Source organism: Ochlerotatus camptorhynchus, unplaced genomic scaffold (genome assembly GCF_037179485.1).
Source record: "Ochlerotatus camptorhynchus isolate MF236.1 unplaced genomic scaffold, CSIRO-AGI_Acam_v1.1 ptg000369l, whole genome shotgun sequence".
NCBI classification, from domain to species: Eukaryota; Metazoa; Arthropoda; class Insecta; order Diptera; family Culicidae; genus Ochlerotatus; species Ochlerotatus camptorhynchus.
In genome coordinates, this window is record NW_027040857.1 from 473,071 (window position 1) to 497,589 (window position 24,519).

The 24,519-nt window shown below is 39.1% G+C and overlaps 2 protein-coding genes across 2 annotated transcripts in view; both read left to right on the forward strand.

Annotated features, from left to right (window-relative positions):
- The window catches only part of S6KL (S6 Kinase Like), a 119,940-nt gene that overhangs the window by 9,598 nt on the left and 85,823 nt on the right, over positions 1-24,519 (forward strand). Inside the window, exons 5-7 of the mRNA XM_065232430.1 lie at positions 5,801-5,899; positions 5,972-6,130; positions 11,195-11,283. Coding sequence (XP_065088502.1) covers positions 5,801-5,899; positions 5,972-6,130; positions 11,195-11,283 — 347 coding nt within the window. The remainder of the gene's footprint in view (positions 1-5,800; positions 5,900-5,971; positions 6,131-11,194; positions 11,284-24,519) is intronic.
- On the forward strand, positions 6,159-9,229 carry Atg101 (autophagy-related protein 101). The gene has a single exon (XM_065232437.1). It carries the CDS (start codon positions 6,315-6,317, stop codon positions 6,969-6,971), a length of 657 nt encoding a protein of 218 aa, XP_065088509.1. The 5' UTR covers positions 6,159-6,314; the 3' UTR covers positions 6,972-9,229.

Consider the following 24,519-nt stretch of genomic DNA (forward strand, 5'->3'; position numbering starts at 1 on the left):
TTTTGCACGGTAGTGAGCCAAAGCCGCCTCCTTGTGAGGGTGGTCTTTATTGAACCGCTTGGCGGCATGAAGAGCCATTCTCCCGACATTCACAGCCAGTGTTTAGTCCCCATACCACGGAAAGGCTTCTCGTCCTTGGATGGTACTAGATCGAGGAATAGTGGCTGTTGCCGCTTGACAAATTGAACCGATGTAGTCCGAGAGGTTGGTTGGTTCGGGTTCACTGCAACTAACGGTGATTGCCTCTTGATAACTTCCAATCAAATCTGCTTGATTGTAGATCCAGTGTGGTCTACGGGAGGTTTCGATTGTTCTACAGTCAAGTCGGATTTCCATAGCAGGCGATAAATTGTTCCTAAACTGGCGAAAGACACGTCGATTGCGGATGCCTTTTCTCCACTTCTAAAGGTTGTGGATCCATGATTGAGAAGAGTTAGATCAACGGTTTCAGCCGCTTCCAGGACATTGTTGTCCCTGCGGTTGGTTAGAGTGTTGCCCCATGCTTGGCGATGGCCGTTTACATTACTCAAAACAAGAATTGGGCCGTCAATGGAGGAGAGTAGGTCAGATAACTTACCTTTAAGTCCAAGGATCTTCTGACAGGGAAGGTACACAGAGATTACAGTGACTGCAAGCGGATATTCGAGTCTTATCGCAGCCACAGGTAACTCAGTAGATAGCGGAGTGGTGGTGAAGGGAAAAATTGCTTATTCCGATAGCAGTACCGTGGCGAATATTGTGGTTGTTTCCCAACACCCAGCGATATTGTCCCGCGAGAATCCGGTCCATCCTATCAGTTATGCAGTTTTTAGATAGCCAAAATAGATAGGTCATGATCCCGGATAAGAATCTCCAGGTTGCTAATGTTGTTTTGGTATCCGTTCATGTTCCATTGGATAGCAAAGCATGAGTCGAATAAGAAGGGTGATTCTGGGTTCAGGTGACCTTGAGCACCGTTGGTCGGGTGTCGGCGATTTTCTATTAACGGAGTCGTCAGCTTGGAGCGGACGACGCGGTAAGACGGCCACCTTTTGGATTCAGAGTTCTTTGCAATAGTACACACTAAGATTTTTTTACAGTATACTGTAAATTTTTACCGAATATGGAACAGCTGAACGTTCGGTAATCCATTCGGTAATGTTTCAATTTACAATCCGTTCGGTAAAATTTCTTCGCTTGTGCGCTGTCAAAATTTACTGACCTGCGGACTATAAATTTTACTGAACGATCAGTAAAGTTTACCATAGCGTTCTGTATATGTTTTACCGAATCTACTGTACTTTTTTTCAGAATAAATCATAAAAATTAGATTTTTTATTGATTAATTATTTGTTTCTTTCTTTCACCAACCCAAAAATTCATTCGACTATTTAACCATATATTTTTTAATAGGCATTTCCATGTTGAGTTCGTACAAAACTTCATAACAAAAATCAGTAATGAAGCCGGACTCAGCAAACTGTGGACTTTTGAGCCGAACTCAGCACTTCTGAGGAGGATATTGAGTTGCCTAGCGTCCATGGCGTCTGAAATTAATTGACCCAAAAATGAAAACTGATTAAATTTTCGTTGTAAATTGAACACAATCTAGCAAAAAAAAAAAGTAAAGTACTTACGTTTCACAACATAAAACCGAATAACACTCAACATCGAAATGGCAGCAAAGGTTGTGTTTGACGGTACAAAGTTCACAAATCTGTTCAGTAAGTTTTACGGAAATGCTGTACTTTATTGCTGTTTGTTTTTGTAAAATATGATTTTTACAGTGCATTCGTTACAATTTTTACAGAATTGCGGAATCGCAGCCATTTACAGTTTCAATCAGCAAATTTGATTTACAGTTTTCGGCAAATTTCTGCAAATTACGGAAATTCAGCAGTTATGATTGCGGAAAATTGGTAAAATAATACTCTTTACAAAGCATTCGTTAAAAATGATATTTCACCGAACAAATCCAGCAAAAAAAGTACCGAACAAGATTTAAGAAATTTGGTGTGTATAGTTTGTGTTGTAAAACACATTCTAGCTTGTTAGAGATGAACTAGCCTAAGGCTAAAAATCTCTTAAATAAAGAAAAAAAAAAAAAAAACATTCTAGCTTGACGGCAGCCTGTATTTGTTAATTTATGTTTACGGAATTTATTGCTTTAGAGCTATCATATAATTAATCATGTAAAAGTAACGTTACTATGTATAAAGAAAATACATGTCTGTTAGATGTAGTTATAGTGAAAAATATACAGTTTTCATTAAATTATGAGGTATTACGGAAGCTGTTACAGTTTGACGTGTGCCGGGGTAAGTCGGCTTGACGGTTGGAACTGAATGCGTAAATAACAATATTTCGTTTCTGAAATACATCAGACTTTTTTCGAAAACATTTGTAGATCTGTCATCAGTATAAATTCGTGAGATGAAGGCCCCATGGGGATCTGCTAGACAATCCAGAACATCCGTTAAAGTAGTCAATTCATAGAACTAGACTCAGGACTTCTAAGAAGCTTCTGTAAAGGCATTATAAGTAATTAAGGCATTCCAAATCGTTATAGTCCACAAGTAAATTAGGAATTCCCTCACTACGTCGCGCTAGTGACTTTCTGTATCTATATCTTGAAATCTTCACCATCTAAAAAATCAGGACATCTACGTGAAGTCCACGCGTAGACTAGTGTCACGTAGTGAGATCAGGGCCCCACAAAGTCACTTTCAATAGAAAATCATCAAGTGACGATGAAGCTGTAAACCATCACTTCCAATTGAAAGTCATTCTGTCTTCTCTTAGAGCAGATGCCCGTCAACATCAACAGATCCACTTTCGATCAGCATGAAACTGTTTGTTTTGGCTTGACTTGTGTTCATTTCTTCTTTCATTGTCAAATGAACATACTTTTGCATTGAAGCGAAGCTGTTCGATTCAAATTCGCGCAGTTTTTATGACTTTTGTTGTTTGTTCACTCGGTTCATTTAAGCGTATGCGCATAGATCTGTGCGCGTGGATGTCAAATTTATCATTGCCGGGTGGTTTGTTTACCCATCAATATGGGTAATTTTTTAATCGAAGATTGAAAATTGATATGCGACGCCATTTTGAAATCCAAGATGGCGGCCTCCGATTTCAGAACAAATGGGAAATATTGTCAAATACCCATCAATATAGGTATTTTTGGAATCGGGATGGCGTCTAGAGGCTTAAAATCGATATCCGACGCCATTTTGAAATCCAAGACGGCGACTTCCGATTTGTGGAAAAGTGTCAAATACCCTAAAATATGGTTATTTTCAAAATGTAGATGAGACGTAGATGCCGAAAATTGATGTAACGCCGTCTTTTAATCCAAGATGGCGGCTTTGGTTCAGAGAAACTGTGAAATACTGTCAAATACCGATCAATGTGGGTTTTTTTTTTAATCGGGGTGACATCGATGTCCGACGCTTCAGATTTCAGAAGAAGTGTCAAATAGCCTGCAAATGACATCGAATATCGATTTTCAGCATATACGCGTCGTGCCCGTTCCGAAAAATATCCTGATATTAGTTGATGGCCGCCATATTGGATTCCAAAATGGAATCGGACATCGATTTTTGGCATCTACACATTGTCCCCGTTCCGAAAATACCCTGATATTGGGGTATTTGACGCTTTCTGATCAACCCTGATGGCCGCCATATTGGATTTGATTTTCGGCATCTACGCGTTGTCCGGGGACCGAATAACCGAAAATACCCATATTGACCGCCATCTCGGACTCCAGAATGGCCTCGTTAATTTAATTTTCGTTTAACATAAAATAATATATTATTACTACACATAATTCCGATGCCATCCTTATCGGCAAGCGAATACTATATGATGCTTGACGACGCGATGCGTGACAAGTCGAATGAGCCAGAATTGAAGTGAGTTCATTTTCTTTTCCTTGTAAATGCATAGCCCTGAGTGAGATAATTCTGAACTAACTAACCCACAAATTTGAAGACATTGATTACATGAACAACTTTCCCGAAGACGGAAACATTCTAAATAGTAAATATCTCAAGATATATTTTATACAGGAAATTGACTTGCACATTAGCGCCCCATAGTGAAAAAATTCTGTGCAATTTTGCCGAAGACAGTAACCTTTTATATGGCCAGGATCATCATATATTCCATGTGGCCGTCTTACCCCTAAGGGTGGCCAACTTTACTCCGCCTGTTTTTTTTTCTTTCATTATTTCGCCTGTTTTTGATTCGCGATAAAATATCAACAAATGAAAAGGAAGTTTTCTGAAAATCAATGTGATAGCTGAAATTTTCATACAATTTTGGTTAAATTTTACTTCAAGCGTAGGGTGGCAAACTTACCTCGTCGTCCCCTATAGGAGTTTCAGCTACACCGAAAATAGTTTTCATGTAGCTTCCATTGGAAACGCACATGATTTTCATCCATAATCAAAATTAATGGAATTCATCTAAATTTCACATAACATCTATGCGATCACATTTATTTTATATGATTTTTCATATGAATTTCATGGACCTCATAATATTCATGTGATTTTGTGGTGGGATTTGCTGCTATGTGATCATAGAAAAGCTATGTGAAAATCACATGGATTTCATCCATTAGATATGTGATAAATTTTTTGAGTGTACGTGCATTCATAAAAACCTAAATATTTTGACTTGCGAAATTGCAATTTGTCTTCATCTGCTAAGCTTTTTACGCTTCTTTTATGAGTGTTTTTCCGGCTCTCAACTTAGTGCTCTTGATGCACTTCCACAGTTATTAATTGAGAGCTTTCTATGCCAACCAATGTATAAATTTGTATATTGTGTGGCAAGCACAGAACTGCACAGAAACAAATTTTGAATTTTAACTATCGCGTTAAATCTCCCTTCGTTTAATTTTGAGCTATTATACTTGGCATAAACAGCGATATCGTTTACAAGCTTGCATACAATATTGCTAATTTATGCGATATTGCACTTAAATTTACACGAAATATCGCGTAAATTTATGCCAAATCTAGCGTTAATTTTATGTGTACTATATCTAGCAGAAATTTACATGAATTTTTCGAACGGTGTGCGATCGAACTACTATACAAACTCCGATAGTCGTCATGGTTGTGCTTTTCTTCGTCCTGCTTTCGTTCTTCATCCAGTTTTTGCTTTTCTGGTTGCTTCCGGGCCTTCCACTTGGGGTGGTGCTCCTCAATCTTACATAGAAAACACATGTTTTTGTTTCCTGTATAGATATATTCCTCCTCCGATCGAGGAAATGCAGCGAGGTGGGCATTTCCTTTTTCACATCCATATATACACCACATACATCAGTCTACATGTTGATACATGCTTCCATGTGGACGGGACCCGCATCCAGAGCCTTAACGAAATTAACATTGCTATTATTGCACTTCCATTACCAAAGCTGAGTGTGGTGGTATTCTTAATTTCAACGTCACCGCTCATCATCCAATTTTTGCAACCTCAAAAAGACCGACTTGCAGGTAAATGCCTGAACGACACCGAGAGATACAACTGCTGCTGTGCCAACAGCTGAAAGCAAATTGACCGAAAATAAACCTGTTCTACATACTTTGCTATAGGGTTGTCAGTACTATTTTCAACAAGTCTGGAAGAATCCTATAAATTTGTCTGCAAAAATGTGGCCTATGTTATTACCATATGAGATTTCCAGACTTTTCTAAATATGTTGTTTGGCGGAGCGATAAAAAAAAAACTGGATTTTTCACATAAATCTGGAAGATTTGCACTCACTTGGTGATTAACTGTCATTTCACTTCTTTTTTTTCAGTATCCCATTACTACCCGAACGGAGAGCTTTTCCAGGAATTCAAAAAGTTGCCATTTGAGCTTGTACGCTTGTACGTTGCTGAAATTGCTCTTGCACTAGGTATGAAATTTTTTTTTAATTTAACTATTTAAACACCGGTTACGAATTTATCTCTATTTTGTTTTTTTGCAGATTTCCTTCACCAAGCCGGAATCATCTATCGTGATTTGAAGCCGGAAAATATACTGCTAGATCAGTACTACCACGTGCGGTTAATTGATTTCGGACTGAGCAAGTGGCTGAGCATCGGTTCCCGGACGCGTACTCTTTGCGGAACGCTTCACTATATGGGTAAAGCATCGTTTCAATCTGTTTGCTACTAGCTATTTGTGCATCGTATCAAGTTCCGCGTTTATTCTTATTCTGATTCATTCGAATTGCATGTATCAATCGGGAGAAGTGGTTAAATGATTGGGAAGCGAAAATAATATTCGATTAGCACCTAGGTGAGTTTGAACGGCAAGACTAAATCAAAATGAATGCACGTTCGCAAACGTTCGACCTGACGATGGAGGGTCGCCAGGTTGACGAAGCTGTTTCGAGTATCTTCCATACGATTTTGTTCCACCGAAGCTTGGGCAAATTTATGTATACGGGAGAAGCCATGTACTCGATTGGATCTATCGGTTACATGGATGTAGACTGCGATTTCATTGACTTTACGTATGTTTGCTGTACTTCCCCGATGCTGGAAGAGACGATCAAAAGGGAAATAGGAGAGTTTAGCCGTCAGTTGCGCAGCAATGAAAGCTCTGGCACCGGACAAATCAGTTTGGAATTCTTTCAACGTAAGAAAGCACGGTGGGCTTTCCTAACGGAATGCATCCCTTGGGAAGTATGGACTATTCGTCTGGAATTGGTCAACCTAACGAATGAAGATGACCGGCAGATTTGTCGGGAGAAAGTAGGTGAGATGCTGTCGGATAAGATCGTTTACATAACGGAGGTGATGAATAGACATGATTACCTGCCGAAAACGCCGAATCAGACGGAGCTGGACTCGGTCTTCGATACTTCTTATCCCGATGTGCAACCGTATCTGTTTCAGTTCAAGTTCAAAACCACCGGACCCAGTACCAATTCGGTAGGAAAAACAGTCAAGAAGTTGTTCAAGGAAACGCTTTCGTTGTGACTGTTGACGACAGCAATTTTCGTATTATTGTTCGGAAGATAGCAACCGGTAGGAAACGGATTTCAGTGATTCTTTGCGACAGTGATTGGTGCGTTTGGAGGCTATTTTTGCGAATTTTAAGCAAATCGAATGAAGAGAGGTCACTAATGTCATTGCAATGGCCCTTGACATGACGTCGTACGTTCAGAATGACCAGTGGTGGTAACGAGACTGTCGTGAATAGTTTATATGACTTTTACCACCTCTAAGTGTGATGAAGCGGATAGGTTTGCTTTTCATTGAATATCACATATGTTAAAATAATAAGCTGCATGTTTTAAGTAATAATATATCAGTAAACATTCGAAACGAAATAAAAATTTCAAAACCTTTCTAAAAATAAATTCCGCAGGTGTTCAAATTTGTGTGCAACATCGAAAGTTTTATAGCATAAAAATCGAAAATTTTCCAGCAATATCTTTTTATGACTTGGACTCGAGTATGCGATTCGTATAGACCGTTTGATCAATTCTTGTTTTCAATTCAACACTAAAGATTCAATAAAAACTGTTAAATGTTTTGACAGTTAAATGTTATGTTTATGTGACGTTACTGATCAAATTCACATTGGTACACAATCGTGTTTCCTTTTTTGATTGATAAATAAAAAGGACTTCGATACTCGAATAGACACGGTCGTCGAATCTCACTCAATATTATGTTCCGGTTACTCACTTTCGCTAAAATAAACGTGGTTACTCATGAACTTAGTAAAAATCTGGTCGTATAGGAGTAAATGTCACTAATACTGCTACACTAATTTGCTCGAATACGAGTGACATATTCGAGGAGATTTGAAGTTTGATTCTACGGCCGTTCTACAGCATTTTAGAATTTAATCTTCTTGGGAAGGGAAGTAAAGCCGTTGGTCCCCGGTTCATGAGTTGATGGGTCGATAGGGTAGGGTCCAGGTGTGGGAGCTGCCTCCCTGACGTCGGTAGCATTGGTGCTCAGCACGGAAAACAAGATCAACGGGAAACAAAATAAAAAAAAACAAAGAAAAAAAGAATTTAACATTGGCTTTTCATCAAGTTTTTCGCTACCAGCTCAAATATTTATAAAACTCTGCACAGAGATTTTTTTTAAAGGAAAAAAATGGGGGTCTGTGTTTGAGTTCATTTCTTCCCGGGAGGCGACTATTTTCTACTCACTTTTTCCCTCGCCCGGAACTTACTTCTTTCTTGTTTTCCAATTTTCCCTGCATTGTTGCTTTTTTCACCAGCTTGTTTGCAGCTAAATATGTCGCGTCTTTCTGGTAGTCGAAATACGGTCGACGCTGTTCCTGGATTCTACTCGCCTGTTATTCTTATTATCTAATACCTAATTATCCCAACGTTTAATTTTAAATTGATTGAGCTTGGCATCTCTAGCATCAGATATTTAGTTATAATTCAAACAATTCATGAGAAAAATATCCACAAGCTAAAATCTTATTCTACAAGCAAACCTATCAGTGTAGAATAATGTTTGTCCACAATATTTGAAATGAAAACAGCGTTACCAGCAAAGAATGGCGTTCGATGAAGAAGGTAGCTGGAAAAGTATCATTAAGCCATCAAGACAAATGCTAAAGGTTAAATGATACGTAGAAGGATTCAAATGACTCATTTTGATGTGCTTACCATTTTCAACTAGCAGTTCATAGAAATGTCGTTCTTGTCTTAGGTTACCTAGTTCGATATCGTTGGATTGTGTTAGTCGTAAACTATGATGCAGATTAAGAGAACCATGAGTGTAATTGTGATGTGATAGACGGGAAAGCGTGTAAAGCAAACTGGGATATAGATATAAAAGTGATCGTAAGATAGGATCGTGAAAGTCTTAATCTAAATACAGGTATACCTCGATATAACGTACCTGTCGGCGATTTCTCGCAAACGGTCATTCAAACAAGCAAAGTAATATCACCATCGGACAGATGAGACAATCCCCCATTTATCGATATGATACAATACAATTGTATGATTCAATTGTTATTAGCGAGTTATTGACGATGGAAGTCAAAAGTGACAGTTACGTTATATCGAGGTATACCTGTAACGCACTACATACTGCATAACGAAATGCAACGGACAAACAAGTGTACATTTTTATTGTTAGTGAGTCATTAATGTAGTGATCAGTTATAGTTTCTTTTCAGTGTAGATATATTAGAATTCGATACACGATGCATAACAAAAAAAAAAGAGCGCTGATAGATGCTTAAAAAATAAAAATAATAAATCAAGATTATTCAACACATGTATGATTTGACTATCGCTGAATGTGAAAGAAGCCCTGGTTTCGGATAAAGGAAGTATTTATTACATTTAATAGACAAAGTTCGCTTCTTTGTGGAAATAGTTTTAACTAGAAAGTTATGTTATGTCTTGAAGGAACAAGTCTTGACCCGAGCAAGCTTACGCCATTCTATGCAATATCAAGCATTTGTTTGTAGAAAACGATTCCTGTCCATTCGAACGTTGAGACCTCTTTCAAAGGTTTATGTAACATTTTGCTGTAAACCAGTTCGCAGTCTACCATTTCGCAGTCTACTATTTCGCAGTATTAAAATACTCAATTTGATACTTTATTGATGTCAACTGATGCTTTAACTCTTTACTTACACGTCTTATTATAAGTAGGTATATGTAAATACAGGGGGAATGCCTTTTGGCTTAAATTAACTTAGCATAGTGGTCGTTGGCATAATGAACGTATGGCATAAATATACTGAAATATCTTCCAGATGCACACATAACATTTAAAAATACTACCGTGGAGGTTCCATATTTGACGCAGGTCCAAACTTGACGCGCTTTTGTGCTATGCCCGCACTCAGACAAGTATTTCACATAATTAATTTTAGCATAATTTTAGAAATACTCATTCACTCACCTCATGAACATCCCCACATTTTAGATATAGCTAGGTGCTTAATTGTTTTGTCGCAACAGTTGAACACAGAAATAACCCACTAAGGAAATTCGATTTTACTCTTGTTCTATACGTTAAACATAGTGTCGGAAGTAGTGCGCTGTAATCGCACAATGATGCGCTACACCACGCGCACTATTTCGGACACTGCATAACGTATGGAATGAGAGTAAAATCGATTTTCGCTAGTGTGTTATTCCAGTTTTCAACTGTAGCGACAATGTGTCAAATTTCATAGAAGTTACTGTATATATGAGTAATGGCAAACCGTTTAGTCTAATGTGGGTCATAGAAACCCGATTACAAAGTAATAGACATGTCAATGACTGATGGTTTACTGTTGCTTATAAATACTTTAACCGAGATATTCCCTTCATGAGCTGTTTCGAGTTTTATGGTTGTAGTGATTTATTGGCGCATTAGCATTATAAGTCGTAAATGCTCAAACGCAATGACAGTAAAGCCCTCAAGTAACAGTATGAACGACTGTTGCCAGAAAACTGAAATAAGCTGTTTTCAATCGAACAAAGCAGTGCACTTTGACAGCTTGTTTAGAACGGCATTTAAGCACAATACATAAGGTAATAATTTTATCATAAAAACGTTCATGTAAAGTTCATAATAATTACAGTTAAGGTTAAGCATCGAAAATTAACCATTCTTGATAAAGCTCGTGTTTATGCGGGATGGGAATCTAACATTGACGATAAGAATACTATATGTAGATGTATACTAATACTTGTTCCCCTAAATCCACGGCCAATGAGAGGCATTCAAAATTGAGTCAAATTTGACTAAAAATTTCTTAAAGTGAGGTTACGCAGTGAATAAGGAAAAATTGTCCTCGATTTTCCAGGAAAAACTTTTCCGGTTATCATTTTCACTCACTCACTCGTTCATAAAATCGCTGATTTCACCACTATGAAAGTGAAATTGATAGGTATTATGTGTCCTATAAATACTTCACAATCTTTTCTTGTTACTCACAAAAACACAATATCATATCAAAACATCTAATGATTGAATAAATCCGAAAAACAGTTTTTATAACTAAACGAGCATTTGCAACCTTGACCGGAAGACTATTGCAAAACGCGAAATGATATTAACTGCGAAATGGTCCGAACTGGTTCACCGCGAAATGGTTTACCGCAAAATGTTTTACATAGATTAGATTTTTCTCTTTCAGGTAAGTAAAATATACATTTATTCTGGCTAATATTGTTTTATTTTTTACGCGACACTCGCGTTTCATTCTTTATTTACAGCGCCGGAGATTTTGAACAGTGAACCCTACGGACATGCAGTTGACTGGTGGGCCCTGGGAGTACTTGCTTGTCAAATGTACACCGGTGAGGTGAGTAAGACTTTTATTCTATTCTGCAGTCCTTCAAACTTAATCCTTAATCCCGACCATACACGGCGATATTGACAAAACAGCTTTGGTCGCTCATTCGAGCTAAAAGTCATCTTCAAGGTAAACCATGTAAATTGTCAGGGATAATGCTTTCAGTGTTGAACATGTGCAGTTTTTATAATAACAAAATTTGAAGCGAAATTAAAAGAACTAAGCAAAACAAATTCATGGGGCCATTAAAGCGAAGAAACATCAACGTCCTTAACTGTCTGGATAACAATAATGAGACACAGAATGCACGAGATTACACTTTTTGTTATCAGGTGAATCTTTGTCATTGACAAAAAAATGAATGAGATTTTAACGAAGGTTTTTTTTTTGAGAATCAATTCACTGGAAAGTGACAATAATTGTGTCAATATCGCATGGAGTCTTTTAAAGACAATGACAAATTTCAGCACATGTTGTGGTTTATTGATTTATATGATAAAGCTCAATCGAATTAACTTTACAGAGCCGAGGATTCTTGTTAACTATACAATACAGCTTAAAGCTATAGTCAAAAGGTACAAAACAATAAACACTTTATCTTCCGCTATCCAATAAGACTCCTCCATCAGAACGGGAGCCGCTTCAAGTGGTTTCATTGTATGGCAGTATCGCCAACGGGGGGCACAGCACTTCCATTGCAGCAATGGACGCAAAACGTAGTCGGCATTCACACACTCATCGCGAAACGGTTGCTTCACAAAGTCAACGACGTATCGACCGAAAGAACTGCTGATGAAGAACAATAAGGAAGACCACACAATGGTTGCTGCCGAGTAAACAGAAGATCGCGTGACACACATCGAAAGTGGCCTGCTTCTGTCGACAACCGAGTGAATACTGCTCAGCACATGTTATCTGTACCTATTTTTTGTGGGGTCGATCGATGTTCTTTATCCGATGTTTATTCAACTAATACATGTTCAAGAGCAAATTTGGCGAAGAAATTATAAATAATTACATGAACCTTGTCGCAAAAAATCCGCGGTGTACCACACCGCTTCATAAACACCGCGGTTTACGAAACCACACGGACCACAAAAGGTTAGGTTAAATGTTCGTTGGTCCCGGCCCATGTGTGTTGTTGAATGGGTGTGATATCCTACGCAGGTGTGGAAGCTGCCGTCCTGCACATTCGATTGCCGTCAATGGCAATCGATGTCCGTCGGTGATTGGTACTAGAATGTGGACGTTAAATAAAGGAATAAAGAAGAAATCAAGTCAGTCACTAAAAAGTCACTAAAGGGTGTCCACGATGAAATTGCCACACACAAAATTGATTCGCAAAATTCGAGTTTTCATCCGAATACCATCAAATTTTCAGGGATTGAGAAATAACTATTAAACTTCATTTTACCATTTTAGTCGTATTTTATTTACAGTCCATACGCAAATGCCCGCACCTTGGCCTTAACCCCGGCCATAAGATTCTGCACAACCTGTGAATCAACCGTTTTTTGCATGTAAACCCATACTTTCTTCAGTTCCTCGACTGTCTTCACTACCTTAGGTCGTTTAAGAAGGTGCTGCTTCATAATCGCCCAGTACTTCGCGATGGGGCGGAGCTCCGGAGTGTTGGGAGGGTTGAACATTTTCGGCACGAAATTGACCTTATTGTCCACATACCACTTCAGCACGTCCTTGGAGTAGTGGCATGAGGCCAAATCCGGCCAGAAGATTGTTGGGACGTTGTGGGCCTTCAGGAGAGGAAGCAGCCGCTTCTGGAGGCACTCTTTTATGTACACCATGTTGTACCTTGAACGTTCGAAGCCCAGCCTTAGTTTTGGCCTTCTGGACAAAACTTCGGCTTAGGTGCAGCTTCTTAGCCACATCCCTAACGGAGGCGTTCAGATTTCGGTTGAAGGCCCCAACTACGCGGTTGTGATTTTTGGTGTTGTACGGAATACTTTTTCCTACACTTCTGGGCTTCCGATCGGTGGTCAACCGTTCCTTGAACCGCTTAATCACTCGCGACACCGTGGAATTCGCGATTCCCAACGTTTTAGCGATGGAACGATGCGAGCGATCCTTGTTCTCGTGATGAATGCGCAAGATTTTATCACGCACGAGCTGTTCTTTCGACTCCATTTCCGCGAGTTTTGATCACAGGACTTTAAAACTTGCAGGATGTAAATAATGCACTATGAATTAAATCCACCCAAATTTTCATTAAATTCTACCCAACGGTTAAAAAGTTAGAGCAATTTCATAGTGTGGCAATTTCATCGTGGACACCCTTTAAAGTCACTATTGCTTAAAATGTAGTCACTAAAGTCACTTTTTCTACGACCAACGTTGATGGTAAAGAATTTGACTTTTAAAACTCACATCAAATCACAGCTTGGTTTGGTAACAAATTTGTGTTAGAAAGATTAATTAAAAATCATTGTTTAAAGTCTGGCAAAAAGAGTTGGGGACAGACTTTACACAATAACTAATTTTGTTATTTTTGTTTTCACTGCCGTGAATTTCATTTTTTCTCTTTCCCGTGATCTCGAAATTGTCATAGACCAATTAAAAAAATTCTACGGTTTCGAAAATAAAAAAAAAGTTAGACCGATATTCAGGCCATTTTACTTCGTGATCTTGAAGCTAATCGTGATCCAAGCTTAAAGCGAACCGCACACGTATCAATATATTGACGCGAAGGGGAATTGACAATAATATTGATGATGTGAATATAGAATTATTGTCAATACCGATATATGGACGTCAATACAGAATGTATTGACTATACGATTATTGTCAATAAAAGCAAACGTGTAGGGTCCACTTAAGGTCTACACAAATTTTTCAAGCCAGAAATCTTTGAAACCCGTTTGCTAATATTTGTCCAAACGATTGAGAAAAAAAAATCATGTCACAGATTCTTCAGTTTCTTTTTAAATTGTATTGTATTTTTTCCGGACTTGTAATCCAGAATCAAAAAATTCCATGTTCAGGTTTGAGAAAAAAAAGCGTATGTGCATGATTATAAAATGCTTTTTTTATGTTTCAGGAGCATTGACATTTTTCAAGGACAAGGATGGCTTCGGCACCCATTGACTGTTTTTGGAAACCATCCCATAGCGGCTTCCTCTATCCAGATCCAGAACGTTCTGTATTTCATGCAGGAGCTATCGGCCTTCTCGATAACTATAGCGTAGCAACGCTTTCTCAAATTAACCACGTAGTCAACGAGAACAACCGTAGTTTGGACCTCTGCTTCGTGAGCACTCAGGACAATGCTCCGTTCATTTCCACAGCACCTTGTCCACTAGTTAAGCTTGTTCCGCACCACCCTCCTCTGATTGTCACTGTTGAGGACAATCTCTTATGACTTTTGAAAGGCCGACCATCGAATCATTGTAGATGTGTTGTCAAACATGGACTGGGAGAACATTCTCGATTATGACGACCTTGAGGCCACTGCGCAAACTTTTTCTCATGTCTTGGCATATGTCATTGACAGACACGTCCCGAAAAGCATTCACCGCAAAGACTCTCACTCTCCCTGGCAGACGATTGAGCTGCGTAGGTTGAAGTCGACCAAGAGAGCAGCATTGAGAAGATTTACGAAGTATCGCACACTTCCTCTGAAATATCACTACGTGAGGCTTAATCACGAGTATCAGCGAGCCAGTCGTCGATGCTTTCTGCGATTTCAACGAGGTATTCAGCGTAACCTTAAACTACACCCGAAATCCTTCTGGAACTACGTGAACGAGCAACGCAGATAATCTGGCCTCCCATCGTCAATGGAATTGAACAGTGAAGTCGCTTCCACTCCGCAGGATATTTGCCGCCTTTTTTCTATCAATGTTGCCAGTGTGTTCACTAATGAGAGACTAAGTGACGACCATGTTTCCCTCGCAGCCAGGAACATCCCACTAAATAGTCAAACGCTGGGTGCAATTGATGTCAACGCTGAGATGATTTCTAACGCTGCAACGCAGCTCAAATCGTCCTTCAACCCTGGACCCGATGGAGTTCCATCCGTGTTTTTGAAGAAACATATTGCTTGCTTGTTAACTCCACTTCACCGTCTATTCCGTATGTCCCTCTCCAGTGGTATATTTCCATCCTCCTGGAAATTTGCACACATGTTTCCTGTCCACAAAAAGGGAAGCAAACGAGCCGTGGATAACAATCGGGGAATTACATCGCTGAGTGCTGTTTCGAAACTATTTGAGCTTGTTATTAAAGGGTGATACGGTCAAAATTTGGTCAATATCAACTTGACGTATTTCTTTCAATTTTGCATTTAAAAAACCTGAACACCCCTCATTTTGAAGGTGTGTGTGTGTAGAATGTTGCTCCTATTTTGATTTTGGAATTCACTCTTCAGTTGTCAAAATGCCGTCCAAGCAAGACGAGCAGCGTATCAACATTTTGCTCGCGCATCGCGAAAATCCGAGTTACTCGCACGCAAAGTTGGAAAAATCGCTAAAAGTTGCCAAATCAACCGTTACAAATGTAATTAAAGTGTTTGGGGAACGTTTGTCGACAGCCAGGAAGTCTGGATCGGGGGGAAATCGAAAACCGGAAGCCACTGAGACGACAAAGAGAGTTGCCGGTAGTTTCAAGCGAAACCCTAACCTCTCTCTCCGGGATGCCGCAAATAAGCTGGGTGTATCGTCTACAACCGTGCATCGAGCCAAAAAACGAGCCGGACTATCGACTTACAAGAAGGTAGTGACTCCAAATTGCGATGATAAACAAAATACGACGGCCAAAGCGCGATCCCGGAGGCTGTACACGACGATGCTGACGAAATTTGACTGCATGGTAATGGACGACGAAACCTACGTCAAAGCCGACTACAAGCAGCTTCCGGGACAGGAGTTTTATACGGCAAAAGGAAGGGGAAAGGTAGCAGATGTTTTCAAGCACATGAAACTGTCAAAGTTCGCAAAGAAATATCTGGTTTGGCAAGCCATCTGTACCTGTGGCTTGAAAAGCAGCATTTTCATAGCTTCCGGGACTGTCAACCAAGAAATTTACGTGAAAGAGTGTTTGAATAAACGTCTGCTGCCTTTCCTGAAGAAACACGGTTGTTCCGTACTGTTTTGGCCGGATTTGGCATCTTGCCATTACGGTAAAAAGGCCATGGAGTGGTACGCCGCCAACAACGTGCAGGTGGTTCCCAAGGACAAGAACCCTCCCAACACGCCAGAGCTCCGCCCAATTGAGAAATACTGGGCTATTGTCAAGCGGAACCTAAAGAAGACCAAAAAAACTGCTAAGGGCGAGCAGCAGTTCAAGGCAAACTGGCTTTCTGCGGCGAAGAAGGTGGACAAGGTGGCTGTACAAAATCTGATGGCAGGGGTCAAGCGTAAGGCCCGGCAATTCGGATTTGGAAAAGCGGAAGCCTAACTGAATATTTTTCCTGAATTTTATACTAATTGAACTTGAAAAAGAAATTTAATTTGATTTTTTAAATAAACGATTTCACCGATTTACACGCGTTTTCCCTTGACCAAATTTTGACCGTATCACCCTTTATGGAACCGTTGCTCTCTCACAGCAAGCAGTATCTGAGTGCTGATCAACACGGGTTTACTGCCGGTCGCTCTACAACCACCAATCTGCTATGCCTCAGATCCTACATTACCGATAGTATGACTGAACGGGACGGACAGACGGACGTAATATATACCGATCTATCCGCGGCATTCGATAAGTTGAATCATGACATTGCGATTGCTAAACTCGACAGGCTTGGGGTGAGCGGTAATCTCTTGAGTTGGTTCCGTTCGTATCTTACTGGTCGCCAACTTATGGTTGCTATAGGAGATTGCAAATCAGCTAGCTTCTTTGCCACATCAGGTATACCGCAGGGAAGCCATCTGGGACCGTTGATTTTTCTACTCTACTTCAACGACGTGAACCTGGTTATCGAAGGACCTCGATTAGCATATGCAGACGACCTCAAAATATTTTTACGAATTTGCTCGATCGCTGACTGCCACAATCTTCAACATCAGCTTAATGTCTTTGCCAGTTGGTGTACTTTAAATCGAATGGTAGTGAGCCCAGCAAAGTGCTCTGCCATAACGTTCTCACGAAAAAAGCAACCGATTGTATTCAGCTATGACCTGCTTGGAACGACACTCGAACGCGTGAATCAGGTGAAAGACCTGGGTGTGGTGTTGGATTCACAGCTAATAGGATAGCACAGGATAGCTAAGAATGTCACCGATGTCTACTGCTTAAAATCTCTTTACTGCTCCCTCGTACGATCGACGCTTGAGTATTGTTCTGCGGTTTGGAATCCGAATTACAACAATGGTGCCGAGAGAATCGAATCTGTTCAACGTCGCTTTCTTCGTTTTGCGCTTCGTAGACTGCCCTGGAGAGATCCGCTTCGGCTGCCCAGCTACGAGAGTCACTGCCAACAGATAAACCGTGAACCTCTCCGGATTAGAAGGGACAACAGCAGAGCTTTGATTATCGCAGACACTCTACAGGGACGAATAGATTGTGAGGCTATCCTGAGGCAAATTGACCTAAACGTGCAACCCCGACCACTCCGTAACAACCTCATGCTGAGACTGCCACTGCGTCGCACGAACTACGGGGCATATGGTGCGATTTGCGGACTACAGCGTATGTTCAACAGAGTCGCATCTGTATTCGACTTTCACCTCACACGTGATGCGCTTCGTCGGAGATTCTCATCTGTTTTCGCTGGCTGCAGTGACTGACAGAGAAAATTAGTGTATTTCCATTTATGTTTTTTACATTCTGACCATGTTGCTTTGTTTTTCTTTCTGTTATTATTTGACATGTAATTTTACTATTATTATTATGATTAGTATTATTAACATCATTTGGGCTACAGCCAGCCTGTTGATGTATGGCAACAATAAATAAAATAAAGAAACCTAAATTTAAATGTTAATTTCGCTATATTTTCTCATCAATACATTTCAATGTATTCAAACGATTCCTTAGTCTTTCAGCTCCAAACAAACAAAAAACTTCTTAACAGGTTCATAGAGATTATGCACATCATCTACGTTTCAATTCTATGTGCATAAGGTGTTCTGGGTTCTCCAAATTATCCAAATTATAAATTTGATATACTGGATCACGCAAGGCCTGCACAAAGTCCTAAATGACGACACATGTCCAAGCAATGTGAGGGAACCCATACAAAAGTAATCATATAGGGTAGAGCCTAATTGCCTGTTTTGGGCCAATCGAGCAGAAAATATCAAATATATCTTTGATTGCGGCGTGAAAGTGTCAAACACACGTTTTCTACGATGCTTCTATTCAATAACTGCAAGACGAATCGTTGGAGAACGTAAAATAAGATCTTGAAAACAAAAGGCGCACTTGAAGTGTACAAAAGGCGCACGCTAATTTAATTTTCTTTCCGTTCGATAGTCCAAAGAGAATCCCAATGGCGTTTCAATGGCTAATAGGCCCTAGAAAATCCGTAGGCTAAGTTGAACCGCCAGAAGCAGTTTTGCATCTTCAACAATAAACAAATATTTCGCGACCCCTTAGAAGTAATGGTACATATGGAAAGGTAAAGAAATTTGGAAGTCATCTGTAATAATAAAATTCCGTTTGGTGCAAAACTACGCTAAATTAAGAAATACTAAATGCGGGTTGTGTTTAATAGGCCGGGAATAGGGTAGTTAACCCTATGATCTTTCGATCAGCACACTCATATGCTCCCTTAAATTTGAAAGGAAATAAGATGAGTGCCTAGTTGGTTTCCTCGACCGAGTAGTATCAATCGAACTGAGATTACTGAGAAATATCTCTGATAATTTATTGGAAATCTGTCGAAGAATGTAATTTGTTTTACTGAACAATTAGCGGAAATGGCTCTAATGGTGGCCAATGGTTCTTAGATTGGGTGCATAGCTAAAAATCTGCTATTTATCAATTTTATCTAGATGAACGCGTCATTGGAACGGTACTAATGGATATTTTTGGACGCTATTAAAAATTTAGTCGATTGCTGAATTTATGTATGCGCCCAAATTAGGGGCATTTAGGCCGACATTATATCCATTTCCCCTACAAGGCAATTGCGAAAACAATTTAATTCTGGATTTTCGTAGAATTATCAAAATAATATTGATAGAAATTCCTAGGGAATTTATAGATAAATATAACAGTAATTTAAGGGATAGTTAAAAAAAATCCTTTGAGAATTCCAAGAAAGTTCTGACTAGGTTTCGAAGGTAATTCTGAGAACAATTCAAATGTGAGGAAAATTCAAGAACAAAATGAAAAAAAAGTACAAGTACTTACAAATACTTAAATCGCCAATTTGCCGAACCTGCTAATTCGCCCACGCAGTGACACTACTGCTAAGCTACTTAATGTGAAATCTAACGTTTGTCTCAAAGAAAGATCTAAGTATTCTTCAAAGATACCGTGAAGGTGGGTTATTCTGCGCATTTAACGTGAGAGTAAAGTCTTTCTCTATACAGAAACTTGGGAAGAAGATTTAACTTTTCAGTTACCATAAAATGTCTCATTTGATAGATTTTTTATCGTATGTTCATTGAAAAATATAAAATTTGTAAAAATCAGTACCAAAATTTCAAAATTTGCCTAGCAAAATGATGTGACGGTGCATATAGTTCCGGGAACTGATTCGATCGATGTTTGCAAATCCGCTCAACAGTACACCTGATTTCGCGCACTTTTATTCAACTGAAATTCAAACTCTATGCTGGTTTTTAATTTTCTGGAATACAGGAAGTTTGCATACGCACTAGCGCCATGTAGTGAGAGAGTTCTGATGTATTATGACCACCATCCGAAAAGACTTAGCTAAGACAGTAGCCTTCTACATGGCCCTGATTTCGATATACAGCCTACAGAGGAAGTTCATGTCCACACTAGTGCCGCGTAGTGAGAGGGTTTTGAACTAGTATGAAAGGACTTGGTCACCTGAACAACTTTGTTCAAGACGGGAACTTTCCATATGGCCATGATCACGTGATATTCTATGTTGGATCAAAATGTAATATATTATAGAACACGTCCCAAGTAACCAAAAGTTCTGATAAAAGGCTTTGTGGCTTAAGCAGCTTAGTTGAAGGTGGTCTATAGAATTCTAAGCAACCTCATTTTTAAGTCGTTATAAGAACTTGAAATTTCCGGTACCATAATTGAAGAGCATTCCAAGCAGCCTCTGGCGGAACCTGAACGGAACTGTTAGAAAATAAATTAAAAAAGGTTTTTGTCCTCTACACCAATTCTATATTTAGTTCGCACTTTTATGAAAGTTATTTCTAAAGGCAGGTATTAATGTGTATTGATTTATCAGCATTAGTAGCAGTAGTAGTAATAGTAGTAATAGTAGTAGTTTGAAGAATTAAACCCAGTCCGTCCTTTTGCATGAGAGACCCAGCGCGAACCGCTACGTCATCTGAAATATATCAAAGTGAGCTGTTGTCCCGCCTACTGTTGGAGTTTTCAGTGCCAGCTGGCTGACATGACTACGAAACACAACACCTTGATGAATGTTAAATTGGTGTTTGCCCGCATAGTATTCCAACACACTTGTGGCGCAGTGGTTAGCAATCGTAGATTGCATGCGGAATACACGGGTTCGAATCCAGGAAATTACTTTTTAATTTTTTTATGTTTGGAAAGAATGTCGATGCACTGCGTAAATATAAGAATTATGATTTATTCGGGCCACTGATTATTTCATATTTATGTACATTAAATTTTGTTACTAATAAAGACTTGTGAGGATTGCTTCATGTGACTTGAAAGTTCTGTCGGAACTTTATTTGAACTTTATGGAACTTGAAAGTTCAGTCGGAACTTTATTCGAACTTTATAGAACTTGAAAGTTCTGTCGGAACTTTATTTGAACTTTATGGAACTTGAAAGTTCTGTCGGAACTTTATTCGAACTTTATAGAACTTGAAAGTTCTGTCGGAACTTTATTTGAACTTTATGGAATTTGGAAGTGATTTTAATCGTTTAATGCGGAACTTTTGGTTAGTTGGGGTCATAAGTAATATGAAAGTGAAGCGCATCTAGCGGCATAGTTCCCAATTATACCTATATCCAATGACACATATTTTTTTCGTCCTACCAAGTTCAACAACTTTGTCGAAGACAGTATAGCTTTATATATTGAAACTAATAAGATAATCCACCTCAGCTCCTTGAAGATCCCATAAGCTGTGGGCAGGCATGGCAAATCATTTACATTCATTTCGTGCATTCATTTACATTCATTTGCCTCTAACTTTGTTCATCAACAGAATTCCGTAAAATGACGTATGAAGCTTTTTGATATTTGCTACAACTTTTGTAAATAACTCAAATCTGTATATCTTTTGCATGATGAACCAGAGCGAAAAAAAACCCACCATTGTTTTTCAGTGAATTTCACTGAAAAATTATAACAAGTAGTAATCCTATATACAGAGATTCGCGGAAATATTATCAAACGAATTGGCAACGTTATTTCTTTTGTTTACAAAAGCTGCCTACACTTGCCGAGGAGCAAAAGGCTTTGTGCGTGACTTTGTCGTTGTCTACGCTACGAGTTTGTTTGTTTGCGTTGTTTGGATTCTCTGTGAACTGGTGAACTATTTTTGCCAAGTTTTGCCCCAACCGGTCGTGGAAGTGCAACGAAGTGTAACAATGTGAGTTTTTTTTCGGGTTTCCGAAAAACGCTGAATTTCGCAAAAAAAAGGCTGGTAACATTCCCTATACACTTAGTTTTTTCTACCGAGCTCGGCTGCGCAAATCTCGACAAAAAAAGCTTTACTGAGATCTCAGCAAACATTTCATTTGTTTGCTGAGATTCAGCTAAGCATTATCCGAGACTCAGCAATCAAATGTCACTTTTGCTGAGATTTCAGTGAAACTTATTTTTGCCGAGATTTGCACAGCCGAGCTCGGTAGAAAAAAAACTAAGTGTGTATGGCCATGATCATGGGATATATAGCACCCCTCATTAGTAATATAAAATATAACGTCTCTAGCGGCGTAGTTCTCAATTCAACTTGCATGTATTTTTTTTATATTTGCTGCACTATGTATTGAACCTAGAATTTAATATTTTTTCGCCTTTTCCATATACAATGGGAGTTTCGGGAGGCTAAGGGGCTATTCATTATCTACGTTGACAGTATTTTGAGATTCTGACTCCCCTCCCCCTGCGTAGACAATTGTAAAAACACAATTTTTAAAATGTGTATGGCCCGTGGATAATTGCCAACCCCTCCCCTAAAACTGTCTACACACTAAGATTTTGTTCCCGTGTTCGGTAAATTTTACCGAAATCAGAACAGCTGAACGTTCGGTAAAACTTTGACCTTAATTTTAAAGGCTATTGAATTTGAAAATAATTTCAAAACATGTTCAACCTTGTTTAACACTCCGAATACGATGCCTTCGAAAAACGTGTAACGGCAAGTTTGCAATGATCTAACTTAGCCATTTATTGATGAATTTCAAAAATTGTGGTACTTCTAGAATTCCTAGGGTCTGTTGATTATTTTGATTGTAAAAAGATTAAAAATAGGGTCGCCTACTTTATTCAAAAGCGAAAAGAGTCGTTACACGTTTTTTAAAAGGAGTGTTTATGGGTTTTGCAAGTGGCCTAAGATCCATAAATTAGATTTGTGGGCACACATGTTCATAATTAGCCAGAATGCAGTCATGGTTCTTATATATGGATCCTGGAGACAACGAAACTGTCCTCCGGAAGATTCGGAACATCTGAAAAATTGGTCAATCCACGAAACTGATCCTAGAGCTCCGCGGTCTTTTCGAAAACATTAAGAACTGTGATATAAGAAATAATTTAGGGTCGTTAAATAAACATGGTCCCAGATGGCCATGAGACCGTCCTCCGGAAGATCCGAAAGCTTCACAGTTTTTTTTTTCGTAAACACGTGGAACTGTAATATAAGAAATAATTTGGGGTCGTGACATAAACATGGACCTGAATGGCTATGGAACCGTCCTTCGGAAGATTCGGAGCATCGGTTAAAATTGGTTCCTCCATTAAACTGATTCTAGTGCTCAGCAGTTTTTTTTAATTAAGCCTGCTTAGGTCCTGACGTAAACATGGACCTGGATGGGCATGAGACCGTCCTCCGGAAGAGTGGTAAATCCATGAAACTGATCCTAGAGCTCCGAGTTTATTTAAAAAATATTAGAACTGTGTTATAAAAATTAATTTGGGGTCGTTTTATAAACATGAACCTGGATGGCCATTGGACCGTCATTCGGAAGATCCGGAACATCCGATAAAGTGTTTCATACATGAATCTGTGAAAAAACCGTGATTTTCGTTCATAGTTCGACGTGTTCTCGAGAAAACCGCGAAGTTCTAGAATCAGTATCATCGATGCACCACTTTTACGGATCTTCCGAACGACTGTTTCATGGTCATTCGTGTTCATGTTCATGTAAGGACCCTAAATTATTTCATATATCACAGTTCCACGTGTTTTCTAAAAAACCGTGGAACTTATGGATCAGTTTTATGGATTGACCATTTTACGGATGTTCCAGATCTTCCGGACGACGATCCCATGGCCATACAGGTACATGTACCATGACTCCAAATTCTTATATCACAGTTCCTAATGTTTTTTGAAAAAAAAAACCAAGGACCTCTAGGATCAGTATCATAGATTGAAAACTTTTACGGATGTTCCGGATCTTCCGAAGGACGGTCCGATGGCCATCCGGGTTCATGTTTATGTCATGAATCCAAATTCTTTCTTATATCACAGTTCCTAATGTTTTCGAAAAAACCCGCGGAGTTCTAGGATCAGGGGTTTATGGACAGACCACTTTTACGGATGTTCCGGATCTTTCGAGGACCGTTCCGTTATCTCCAGTTTCCATATATAGGAACCAAGACTGTATTCTGCTTATATGAACATTAGTACCCATTAATCTAAATTATGGATCTTAGGCCACTTGCAAAACCCACACTCCTTAAAAAAAAACGTGTAACGACTCTTTCTGCAATTCAAATAATCTACAGAGTCTAGGAATTCTAGAAGTACCACAATTTTTGAAATTCATCGAGAAACGGCTAAGGTATGTCATTGCAAACTTGCTGTTGCACGTTTTTCGAAGGCTTCGTAGTCGGCATTAAGTATTTTACCCACCGTATTCGGAATGTTAAATGATCATATCTTGTCATTTTAGTGGAGATTTAGTTTCAAAGTAGCTGAAAAGCAA

Coding starts and splice junctions, on each gene's coding strand:
- Atg101 (XM_065232437.1), top strand. CDS start 6,315: ATGAATGCACGTTCGCAAACGTTCGACCTGACGATGGAGGGTCGCCAG.